Genomic DNA, 12,119 nt, shown 5'->3' with positions numbered 1-12,119 from the left:
ATAGTTCCACAGGATCATCTCACTTTTCTTAGGAAAGTCAGTTCTATGTAATATCAGTATTATTTCTAATGGCCCCATGTGTTTCTTATATTAACAAGCAGTTTAATAAAATCCATATTTGAATACTTGGAGTCTTGAACAAAAAGCAAACTAGTTATTTGTTGAGTGGTAAATGAAACTTTGGGTCTCATAGTAATGTGGATAACACACTCTACAGTAATGGTAGTTAACTAATGAAGCAGAAGTATGAATTCATTTGCTTTGTTATCATTTTTTGTGTTAATAAAAGACAACGTATTAAGAACTTTGAACTCTTTTAAATACATATTGATGTTTATAAATAATATTTTAAGGGTCACTTAACAACTGTTTTGAGAACAAAGCCCCACTTCGTTTTCCTATCTCAGTATGTAGTAGTACCAGCTACTCTTTTGTTCAGATCTCAATCTACAACACTATCCTAAAAGCCTTTCTACTTTTTAACACTACATTCACTCAGACACTGAGTCCTACTGCTGCCTCTTTAACCTCAAATTTATCTTCTTTCCATCCCTTATTACTCCTAATACAGATCTATTCTGTAATCTATTGCCTCAATTACTCCAGTAGCCTCATTGGTCTCTCTTGCCTTTTTTCAATTAAAGTATACCTAGAGCAGTGCTTTTGCTACATAGATCTTCTGTCTAGCTTTATTTCCACCCCCCCAATCTAAGATTTTTAAGGAAGGCCTACAAAGGTCTACAGATATGACCCATGCCTGCCTTTCTAAACCAAATTTTGCCAAACTGAGGTACAGTTTCCTGAATATATATGCTATAATCTCTAACCTTTATACAAATTGCATCTTCTGAGTTATACAGTTAAAGCTCTGTTTTGTTTTGTTTTTTTAAAGAGAGAGAATTTTTAATATTTTATTTATTTTTTTTTAGTTTTCGGCAGACACAACATCTTTGTATGCATGCCAGGCGAGCACGCTACCACTTGGGCCACATCCCCAGCCCCCAAACTCTGGTTCTTTATCCTAAGTTTAACTGATCCCCACATGTTCTGCAAAATTTAGCTTGAGTATCTTCTCTTTAAATTTATTTTTTATTGGTACAGAAGATTTATACACAATAGTGAGATTCATTATGCCTATTAGTACATGCACATTACATAATGTGACCAATCTCATTACCTTTCCTTTCCCTCCCCTGCTCCCTCCCTCTGGAGGGATTTTGGAAGTACTGGGGAATTAAATCTACCAAATTATGCTATGTCCATGTAAGAATATACCACAATGAATCCCACTTATATATATAATGGACTAATTAAAATAATAAAGACTAATAGAGTAGAGCAAGTGTTTTTTACATTTAAGACTTGTTGAAAAGAATATACAACAGACCATTTATGTCTCATAGAGCCTAAAGTAGTATTTACTCTGCCATCTTCCCCCAAAAAGTTTGGCAACTTCTACACTAGATTTATATGCCTCATAGAAAAAGGTCTTGTGCCTTATTTAAGTAAGTAAATTTCTAAAAATATCACTATCACTAAACCAATTTATCCAATTCTTAACTGACTAAATTTAATATTTTTTAATGTCTTAAAAAATAAAGCTCTTGGGCTGGGATTGTGGCTCAGCAGTAGAGCGCTTGCCTAGAACGTGCAAGGCCCTGGGTTCACTCCTCAGCACCACATAAAAAATAAAATAAAAAATAAAGATTGTGTCCAACTACAACTAAAAAAAATAAAAATTTTAAAAATATAAAATAAAGCTATGAAAATTCAGATGAGTAGTAAAAATCTCATTTATCTTGAAAAAGAGCAGCAAAATGAACTAAACACAGGATCAGGTTTTAATGAATTTGTACACAAGGCACAGGTTTCCAGGTGTACATAAATTACAGTTCTTTCCTCTACCCGTTCTAGTACTGAGAATTGAACCCTAAGATGCTTTACCACTGAACTATATCCCCAATCCTTTATAATTTTAAAAATTTTTTCATACAAGTTCTTGCCAAATTGCCAAAGCTGGCCTCAAAACTTGCAGTCCTTCTGCCTCAGCCTCCTCCTGGGTCTACAAGTATGTGCCACCATGCCTAGCTACAAATGAGTTTTGCTTTTTTCATCTCTTAATCCTTTTGGACAAGGATGACAGCCTCTGAACTTTTTCCTGTTTAAGCCAGAACTTCCTTAAGAACTTCCTTTCTTTTTTTCGTCCCCTACCCCTAAAAAAAGCTGGTAATCAGAACTGCTAAGACTTCTTGAATTTTTTTTTTCCTTTAAATTTCATTTCTACTGCCTACCACTAACTGGTTGTCGCTTCCTAGTCCTGGCAAGTTATCTGTGATTAAATGATGCTTTTAATTTCTGAATCTACACAGACCCTCTTGGTTGGCTTCTCCAAAACAGTAGTCTCTTCCTCTAGTGTGTCATTACAGTCCCTTTTGGCTTTTGTTTCTTTATGGAATAAATGTGGGTGTTCAATCCGTCCTCTGCGTACAAAATGCTGGATCCGGGATTCCAAACCTTGGCATTTAGGACGGTCCATGAGGGGTCTATATGTGCGCATTTTCACTCCTTCTACAAAGGCACTGGTCTGCTTTATGATAGAGGGCTTAATGTTTCTCCACTCTATTGCTCCATCCATCTTTGGTCCCGTCCCATAGGGTAATACAACAGAGTCCAGTCCTTGTAGCATACTATATAACATCTGAGTTTTCACAGCATGATTAGCCCATAGTTGTTGCAGGTGAGTAACATTGTACTCCTGAACCTCCTGATCATAGATCCATGTGATATTTTCAAACTTACAGTCGTACAAGACTAGAGGAAATTCTACAGCCATACTAGAGAAAAAGAGAGAAGAAACAGTGTGAGAATCCATAGCAGCCACTTTTTAAAAATTGTTCTTTTTAAAAAAAACTGAGGTTTGCTTTAGCTAAAAAGTAAGGGAAGACTACAGGTATCAATATTGAGGATCTAGTAGCTAAGAAAATAAATATTATCTTATCCTAAAAAATTTATTACAATTTTAAAAAGAAAAAAAAAAGCAACAAACCATGGATCAATTTGGTCTATATTTGGTAAATGTCAGTAATGAGGTGAGTTGACACTGCAGTAAAATCCAGAATAGCTCACAATACTATCCAAATTTGTTAATGTAAACAGTTTGAATATTTCTCCAGAAACTAATAGCAGTGCCTATTAACAAATTCAAAAGCAAAAAAGATACAGGAATGAATATTCAGGAGTTAAGGGGCCTGGTCCAAATACCTGTTTCCTTACTAATAGAATAAAACAATGAGAAAATTAGAATATATTCCCACGTTCACAACATTCTACAAATTAGATTAAGAGCTTCCTGAAATCAAAATCAGTAACTTGGTTATTTAGACAATCTTGGGGGGGGGGGGGGGCGGAGGACATGCTAATTTGGTTTGGTTTAACTTACCTATATTGAGGTTTCTGGGGATTTCTCTCTATGTTCAGCAATTCATCAATAATCTCTGGCTTCTCCAATCCTTGGCCAATCAGAAAAAGGATAGCCATCATACAGCGGACTTGATGATAAAGGAATGCCTGGCCAATCACTTCAAATTGACATAACTGGAAAGGTTCTTGCCATCTCTCCTCACCCATGCTTTGGCTCACTAGCTGTACTTGAGCAGACAGAATCGTCCTCTGAAAATTAATAACTCCATTGGCTACATCCATTTTACACAAATTCCTGAAATCATGGGTGCCAACATACTTCTGAGCTGCGAAATTCATTGTTAAAATATCTAAATCAGCACGAGGGAAAAAATAGCGGTAAGTCCGCTCAAGACAGCTAAACCTGGCACTGAAACTAGGTTCCACAGGGGCCCAGGCCAGTACACGGATGTCTGGAGGAAGCACCCGATTGAGAATGTGGGTGTAACGGATTTCTTTCGCAGCATCATTGGCTTCATCTTTTAAATTAAGGTCCTCTGAATCACTGCCCCTTGGAAACCGAGAACGTAGGTCAAGAGAAATCACCTATGGAATTAGAAAAATATACTGTGTTTTAGAGATACACATAATCTCAATACTCCATGTACACCTATACCCTGGTATTACTTGCTTTGAGAAATAGTGTACTGGCCCTTACCTGTCCAAAGGCACTAACTCCTTTGTCTGTTCGCCCACACCGGTGATAGCTGGAAGTCTGTCTGCTTTCTACTAGTCGAGTCTTGGTTAAAGCCTCAAATAATTTCTCTTCAATGGTATTGTTTGTGTTTTCCTGACTAGCAAAGCCCTGGTATCCCCAGCCCAAATAAGCTATTCTTAGGGCCACATGTCTTTTGCCATGAGCACTGAAGTCAAATGCACGCTTAGCTTTTCCAGATCCTGAAGAATCTTCTTTAATAGTTGGGTCTTTAATGTTGTCCTGTTCTTTCTTAAGTCTTTGCACCTCCTGCTCCAATTCTTGTACTCTTTGTAGGAGTTTCTCAATCTGGTTTCTATCTGTGTCATTTTCAGCCATGATATGACGACCCCAGGAATAAACAAATAGTACTGAAAAGAGAGCAAAGAGATAAAACAATGCCAGCACTAGTTCCTTTGGTGATGTCAATCCTTATGGTGGAACAGCAACTAAGATTTAATTTGATGCCCAAAGAGTATATATAGGCTTTGCTTGCCCAGAGATATAAGCACTAGTTTAATTACTATGGGCTGATTATTCAAGGATATTATTCTTTTACATCGTATCTGGCCAACTGACAGGGGAAAAGAGAATATATTCACCTATTATTAAGGGTTTTTTTTTAATTATTTAAAATTTTGGGGAAAATATTGATTTCACTTTTTTTCTTTATTAACAGATGACTGAAGACTTGTTACTGATATTTTTTTCTCTATGACATTTTCTGTTGATTTCCCATTATTGTCCAACTTTTCTGATATGATTTCCTTACTTGGGCTATTTACAACTACTTCTGAGTTTCTAATGGTTTCTAGTACTTCAGATAAAATAAGTGATTTGTATGTTTTATCAGCTATAATATTTCTGTTTTAAAGGTGGCACAAAATAAGCTAGCCTAATTGAAGAAATATTATCAGTTATTACATTTCACATTGGAAGGACAACCTGGAGACAAGATTCTATTGCTTTCATTAAGCATTCCTCATGGCAGAAAAAAGGTAATTAACCATTACTGACCTTTTATTAAGCCAAATTTAATGTATACTCTGATAAAAGATTGCTATACCTCTGACACAGTTACAAGAGTCAGTCTGATGTAATTTAGATGTCAGTGCTGAAATTTCTATATATTTCAGTAATCTGAGGGCAAATATACTGCATTCTTAATCCATTTTGTTCCGTCATACCATATTGGAACACCTATAAAACCACAATATATAATATATAAATTATATAATTACAATAGCTATAATATTATATACATTTCTAATGTATTTGTAAATTTTGTTGAAATAGTCAGACTTGAAAATTTTTAATTTAATGGATTAAGATTAGAACAGTCCTATACAATCTGATTGATGGTTAGTTATTCTAAAAGTTGACTGGTATTAAGTCTAGGTTCTGCCCTTTGATGAATAGATTAAATGTAAAAATCGAAACAAATAGAAATAACAACATAGAATAATTTTTTCTTATAATACTGGAGGAGGAAAAGGCATTTTTAGATAAAATGCTATAAAAACCAAGAAACTAGAAAATCAAAATATGTGACTACATAAAAATAAAAATTATTGCCAGCAAGGTAATCAATTAATAAAAAAAATAGATGATGGGGGTGCTGAGGTTGTGGCTCAGTGGTAGAGTGCATGCCTAGTACATGCAAGGCATTGGGTTCAATCCTCAGCACCACATATAAATAAATAAAAGGTAATGTGTCCAACTACAAAAAAAAAAAAAAGGAATGATGGTAAAGGTCTAACTTCTTTAGTATATATAAGTACTTCATTAATAATGTAATCACTTTTAACAAAAAAATAAGAAAAAAATCCAACTGAGAGATAAATGGACAAAGACCAACCATTTCATAGAAAAAGAGAAAAAGCTAAATATATAAAAAGAAGCTCAGGTTTACTCACATTAAATAAATTCAAAATATATGAGAAGTTTTCACAGAACTGACTGTAAGGATGAGAAAGTTTGCTAGTCCACTTTGGAGAGAGATTGGAAAACAAAGATCTAATATATTATTGATACAACTTCTTTAAAGATGAGCTAAATATTTTGACAACAGCTATCAAAATTGGACACATTATCTTTTGACCCACCTCTTCCATGTCTAGAAATTTAACCTACACAGTATTTTAAAAGTTGCAAGATATTCATTGTAACAATAGTTTTTTCTCACTTTTTTTTTTTTTTTTTTTTTTTTAGAGAGAGAATTTTTTTTTTTTTTTTTAATATTTTCAGTTTTCGGCGGACACAACATCTTTGTATGTGGTGCTGAGGATCAAACCTGGGCCACACACATGCCAGGCGAGCACACTACTGCTTGAGCCACATCCCCAGCCCTTTTCTCACATTTATTGTTGGTGCACTGTAGTTGTACATAATGATGGGATTTGTTACACATCCATATATGCAGGCAATGTAAACAATATAATTTGGCCAGCATCACTCCCCAGAACTTCCTGTAACATTAAACAAGTTACCATGAACCTAAATAAATCATGTCAATAAGGGTCCAACTAAATTATGGAACGTCCATACATTAGAATTCACTGCAACTTTAAACAAAATGAAGTAAAACTATGTGTGCTATTAATAGCTGGATCACTGCTATTTAAGCTTCAGAAGTTTTCAACTGTGTTGTTACATAGCATAAAAGAAGTACATGTGAATATGTTTGTAGAGAAATTAAAACTGAAGCTGGGTGTGGTTGAGGTGCCTGTAGCCTCAGGACTCAGGAGGCTGAGGCAGGAGGATCACAAGTTGAACACCAGCCTCAGCAATTTAGTGAGGGCCTAAGTAACTTAGTGAGACCTTGTCTCTAAATAAAATACAAAGAAGGACTGGAGATGTAGCTCAATGGTTAAGTGCCCCTGAGTTCAATTCCTGGTACTAAAAAAAAAAGAAAGTAATTAAAAACCATCTTTGAGAGTGAAACCTGGTCTGGAAGGGAAAATTATTTAAAATTATCATAAACCATTTTTCAATTTTGAAAAAAAAAAAATAGTGGGACACAAAAACTAATGGGCAATAGATAACCTACGTTGGATCTTGGCCATTTGATTTAAATACTAAAAGTTTTATCTGTGGCATGGTACTAGAATGAACAGATTTACCTTGGTTATTGAAGATGCTTTAAAATTACTGAAGCACAGGGAGTATTATGCCTACATACATATATGTGTGTAAGTGTAATAGCACAATACTGCTTTTTGATGGTTCTTTAGATTCGATCACTTTTATGACTCAGAGCAAGGACTCAGTCTGAAGCCAGACTGCTGGAGTTAGAATTCCAGTTCTGCTACTTATTAGCTGTGTAACTTTAGGCAAGTTACTAAATTTCTCTACTTCATATTACTCATCTACAAAAAAGAACTAATCCTGTGATTGTGAGGATTACATGAATTAACAAATGTTAAATGCCAGGAACACAGTATATCCACTAGACATGTTACATGATATGCACTAAACAGTATGCCCCAAATATAGTCTCAAGCTTTTGCTTATGCCAGAACTCACTTGTCATAAGTGCTACTAAGTATGGCAAGGGAGTAGAAAGCTGGAGTGAATTAGGAGTAGAAATGAAAGTAGAAAATAGATTCTGTAGAGCTGAGTTAATGCCCCTCTAAACTATTCTGACAGTTTAATTCTCTACTTATTATACTTATAATTACCTTAGCCATTCTTTTTCCATTTGACTATAAAATTGAGACAAGTATGAGTAGCTTATGAGCTAGGAATTTATCAGAAGACTGACCAATGTTATTATCTCTTGCAGACAGTCCTACAGTGTAGGGGAAGCAATGGAGGAACTTGTAGGACCAAATGGACAAAAATGGGCAAATATGGATCCAGAAGAACGAATGTTAGCAGCTGCTACCGCATTTACCCATATCTGTGCAGGACAGGGTGAAGGAGATGTCAGGAGAGAAGTCCAATGTAGCCAGTATGATCCCTACAGTAAAGCTTCAGTAACCCCAGGGAAGCGACCTGCATTTCCTGTACAACTGCAGTACTCACAGATAGAAAGTCATGCCACATCAGAAACGGTCTCAGAGGCTTCCCAAAGACTCCGAAAGCCAGTAATGAAGAGAAAGGTGCTTCGTAGAAAGCCAGGAGGAGAAGTATTAGTGACAGATGAGTCAATTATCAGTGAATCCGAATCTGGTGGAGAAACTGATCTGGATCTCTGGGACTTACGACAAAGGTTGATGAATCTGCAGTTCCAGGAAGACAGGGAATCCTCAGTTGATACTTCACAAAATGTTAATCTACCACACGAGTACCAAGGAATTTCACAAGATCAGCTCATTTGTTATCTTCAAAGAGAAGAAATAGGCCCTCCAGCTTATGAACAAGATCTGATTGTTGCCAGCAGACCCAAGTCCTTTATTCTCCCAAGGCTGGACCAGTTAAACCGAAATCGGGGCAAGATAGACCGGGTAGCCCGATATTTTGAGTACAAAAGAGACTGGGACTTAATGCGGTTACCTGGTGAAGATCATAGGAAGGAGTTACGCTGGGGTGTCCGAGAACACATGCTTTCCCAAGCAGAACCCCAATCTAAGCCTCAGCATGTATATGTTCCAAACAATTACCTAGTACCAACTGAGAAGAAAAGATCTGCCCTTCGTTGGGGTGTTCGCTGTGACCTTGCAAATGGTGTCATGCCCAGGAAGCTTCCCTTCCCTCTCTCTCCTTCTTAAGTCTTTTTTCCTTGTTTCTCCTTCCACAGGATTGTTTAGGATAACCTGCTTCTTTGTATCTCCTTTTAAATAGAAACGACTTGAAAAGCCCACAGAACACTGTATAGAATAAGAACTTTATCAATGCTAGAGAAAGAAAACTTACCTTTTCTTTGTATTTTGTCAAATTAGTAAGCACCATTTCTGTTCAGTAACCTTTTTACCTTGAGGCAGTGTGGATTGCTGTGTTCTAATGTGTTTTTAAAGTTGGTGGGCATTAAGCTTATTAAAGAATTTTGGAAATTCATGAGCTTGAACCTTATTTTATGAAATATTTCCCAAGTAAGACCCTAGACCTTTCTCACCATCTAAATAAAAGCCAAAAAAAGAAAAAGAAACTTGCCTTTATATTCCTAAAGGATGGGAGACAGGTAATGGCATAGATAACCCCATTATTAAATTCTAGTAAATACAGGTACTTTTAAATAGATGCCCTAAAACAGTATTATTATGACACAGTATCCTAACCCAAGTTTTCAGGAATTATTTCAATGAGATATTGTTCTGAAATACCATGCTTTTTATTTTAATATTTATAATTTTTTAATTTTCTTTGGAATTATGCCTGTCATTTGAAGACTCTCAATAGAACTTCAAAGTACACCTGGAATCAGATTTAAATATCAAAGTGTATCTGGACTGTTCAGATCAAATAAAAATTGTACTCATCTTATATTGGAACTTAGTTCTCATTTCTTATTCAATGAAGAATATCTAAAATGTTAAAGTTGTCAGTTTTAGCACTTGAGGCTTGAAGGGTGACAGCAGAAACAGCTTGCTTGTTCTAGGAAGAAATTCTGCATTTTTCAGACTACATGATACATTTGCCCAGTTCCATTATTAGACACTTCGTGACTCAGATACAGGTAGAATATATGTACTGCAAATAAAAACTGCAAACTCCAACAATACTAGGTGTCTTTTTAAATATGACATTAGAATGTCACAGAAGGTAATGAAAAAATGCAAACAAGTAAAGCAAACCTACAGCAGCATCTTGGTCATTCACAAGCAAAGCACTGCAGTGAGTGAGTGGGGGAACAACTAAAACAACTCTGGGTAATGGGATTAAAGGTAACTCAGATTTTCAAAACTAAAAATTACAGGGTGATGTTTTAGAGAAAGTAATTTACCTTCTTTATCAAAAAAAAAAAGTTCCCAAAGTAACCAGACAGGCAAGTGGTCATTAAGCAGATTTATGGTAAAAAAGTTCTTGAGCCCCAGACTCAATTTTTGACCAAGTCTAGAGCTTTTTGCAGTACACCACACCCTACTAAGAGTGAAATATAGTAGTTCCCAGGCAGATGTAACACGTTGGAGGGGCGCGTAAATTACCATAAAGGAGATTCTTGGGTGCGCTCGTCATGAATAGCCACCATCAGGCATTCAATACCTTTTAGAAATTCATAAAGGGATCTTAATCTTGAAAACAAACAAGAACAAGTGGAATGGCGGAAACGCCATTCCTCGTGATAAACCAAAGGGAGGAAGAAGAAAAGTCCAAAGGATTAGGGGACATGGAGGACGATCATTTAATACTTAAAATCAAGTGTGGTGTATAAAGCAAACCCCCAAATAACTTGAAAATTTCCACGACTCCCTCCCATCCCAGACTACTGGGCTTCCGACTTATGTTTACTTTTTGAGCCAACAATTCTCTAGTGCAAAAAAAGAGTCCACGGTCCCTCTAAACTCAAGCCCCTACGGATGGGACTTTCTGGCAGGAACTCCATAAATACAAGATACACAAAAAAAGATCCTAAACCTAGTCCCACTTCTATAACCAACGCCTTCCCGAAGAGTATGGAAAATGTAAAAATGAGGAAACACCCTACAGCTGTGCGTCCCCTTGCTCTTACCGGGGTAGAACCCAGAAAGCAACCCACCACACAGCCCATGCTCACCTTCCGGCCGTCGGCCTCGCGCCCTCAGCGAGACCGGAAGCTGTCACTTTTCACCGCCTACGTGCGCTGAGGCCTCATGGGAGGTGCCGCCGCGGGTGTGGGAAATGTAGTTCTAGGGCCCTGGTGCGGCTCAACCCCAAAATCACCTCCGGGGAAGATTTTTAAAGCAGCCACCGTTTTTCCACCCAGACAAGGCATCCTACGGAGGCTGTTGTATACAAGAACAAAAGGAGGAATTCTAGTGCTGCGCTAAAACAGTAAATAAGAGGTGAATTTCAAATATCTGTTATCCTTATACGAAAACAGACTGCAAATCTTGGCCCGATTTTGTATCTAGTTTAACTAGCAGGGAGTTATCCGTGAGAAATTAAAGTATTTACGTTTGCAATCGAAGCGTAAAGGCTAAAAAGGAATATTTAAACCTCAAAACAAACATCTGAAAAGCCCTGACACTGACAGAACAGAGCTTGGGGGTGCTACTTCAGCACCACGGAGAGATCATGAAGACAGTTTTGTTTGTGGGTTTTTGTGAATTTACCCCCAATTCCAGAGATGCCGACCCAATGCTCGAAATTCCAGGGGAAACTGGGGAGCACGGAGGGGGGAGGAGACCTGGTTCTTTTGTCCAATTTAGCAGTCGCTAGTTCAAGGATTTATTCTGGATTATGCAAATACCTGTGGCCAATTAAGGTTGTACCTAACTAAAGGAAAGACGTTTTCTCGGGGTTGCTTTAACAAAGGACATCTCGGAATAAAAATCAAATTAGCTCTAAAGTTCCCCGGTACCGGCCTATCTAGAGCAGGGAGTTGAACTCTGCAACTTTCGCATTCAGCTCATTCATTCAGGTCAAACCCATTTTGTCCCTCTACTTTCCTATGCAATTCGCTAAGCCTATCTTACATTTTGTGATGTGCAGGAGATATTCAGGGAAACAGAGATAAGAAACTGAAGCAGGGTGTGGGGCACAGCCTCACCACCGGGAAAATTGCTGAGTAGTGGGTCCCAAGCTGTTGGTGGTTCGCTTAACAAAGGTCAGCACCGCGAGAACATGGACTACAGTGATGTCCCCTCCGCAGTTTCTAACACCTGGCGCGAATGACTGGCTCGTCAAACCCCAAAATTCGCGAATCAATACAGCGCTCCAGTGCTCTTTAACGTCTTCCCTCACGCTCATCCTCCGCCCCGCTCCCTCCGCCCCCTCCGCGCTTAAGCCCAGGCGCCTGCGCGCTGCATTGCGGGTGGTCGCGGGGGATGAGCCTGCCCCCTGAGCAAGCCCATTGGCCACCGAGTGGCGCTGGGCCCAGCCTCGA

At 37.7% G+C, this 12,119-nt stretch overlaps 2 protein-coding genes across 5 annotated transcripts; one reads left to right on the top strand and one right to left on the bottom strand.

The window, feature by feature from the left end:
* Positions 1–312: 312 nt before the first annotated feature.
* Positions 313–10,833, bottom strand: Pus3 (pseudouridine synthase 3). Of its 4 annotated transcripts, XM_076846202.1 has the most exons (5): positions 10,809–10,828; positions 8,180–8,376; positions 4,118–4,524; positions 3,440–4,005; positions 313–2,834 (listed from the first exon to the last, which is right to left on the bottom strand). In XM_076846202.1, exons 3-5 carry the CDS (start codon positions 4,490–4,492, stop codon positions 2,336–2,338), a joined length of 1,440 nt encoding a protein of 479 aa, XP_076702317.1. In that variant the 5' UTR covers positions 4,493–4,524; positions 8,180–8,376; positions 10,809–10,828; the 3' UTR covers positions 313–2,335. The 4 variants fall into 4 exon arrangements, with proteins under 4 accessions (XP_076702317.1, XP_076702318.1, XP_076702315.1 ...); XM_076846203.1 differs by lacking the exon at positions 8,180–8,376 and having other exon boundaries at positions 10,809–10,833; XM_076846200.1 differs by lacking the exon at positions 10,809–10,828 and having other exon boundaries at positions 8,180–8,907.
* On the top strand, positions 7,942–9,413 carry Hyls1 (HYLS1 centriolar and ciliogenesis associated). The gene has a single exon (XM_076846205.1). It carries the CDS (start codon positions 7,963–7,965, stop codon positions 8,863–8,865), a length of 903 nt encoding a protein of 300 aa, XP_076702320.1. The 5' UTR covers positions 7,942–7,962; the 3' UTR covers positions 8,866–9,413.
* Positions 10,834–12,119: the final 1,286 nt, after the last annotated feature.

Source organism: Callospermophilus lateralis, chromosome 2, assembly GCF_048772815.1.
Source record: "Callospermophilus lateralis isolate mCalLat2 chromosome 2, mCalLat2.hap1, whole genome shotgun sequence".
Lineage (NCBI taxonomy): Eukaryota > Metazoa > Chordata > Mammalia > Rodentia > Sciuridae > Callospermophilus > Callospermophilus lateralis.
The sequence above is the reverse complement of the archived record's forward strand: the minus strand, read 5'-3'. Positions and strand labels throughout refer to the sequence as shown.

Excerpts from the sequence above, each read along its gene's own strand:
- Hyls1 (XM_076846205.1), top strand. The coding sequence starts at position 7,963 with ATGGAGGAACTTGTAGGACCAAATGGACAAAAATGGGCAAATATGGAT.
- Pus3 (XM_076846203.1), bottom strand. The coding sequence starts at position 4,492 with ATGGCTGAAAATGACACAGATAGAAACCAGATTGAGAAACTCCTACAA. Across the intron at positions 4,006-4,117 it reads GAGTTAGTGCCTTTGGACAG|GTGATTTCTCTTGACCTACG; the intron begins GTAAGGGCCAGT and ends CTAATTCCATAG. Across the intron at positions 2,835-3,439 it reads CCCCAGAAACCTCAATATAG|TATGGCTGTAGAATTTCCTC; the intron begins GTAAGTTAAACC and ends CTTTTTCTCTAG.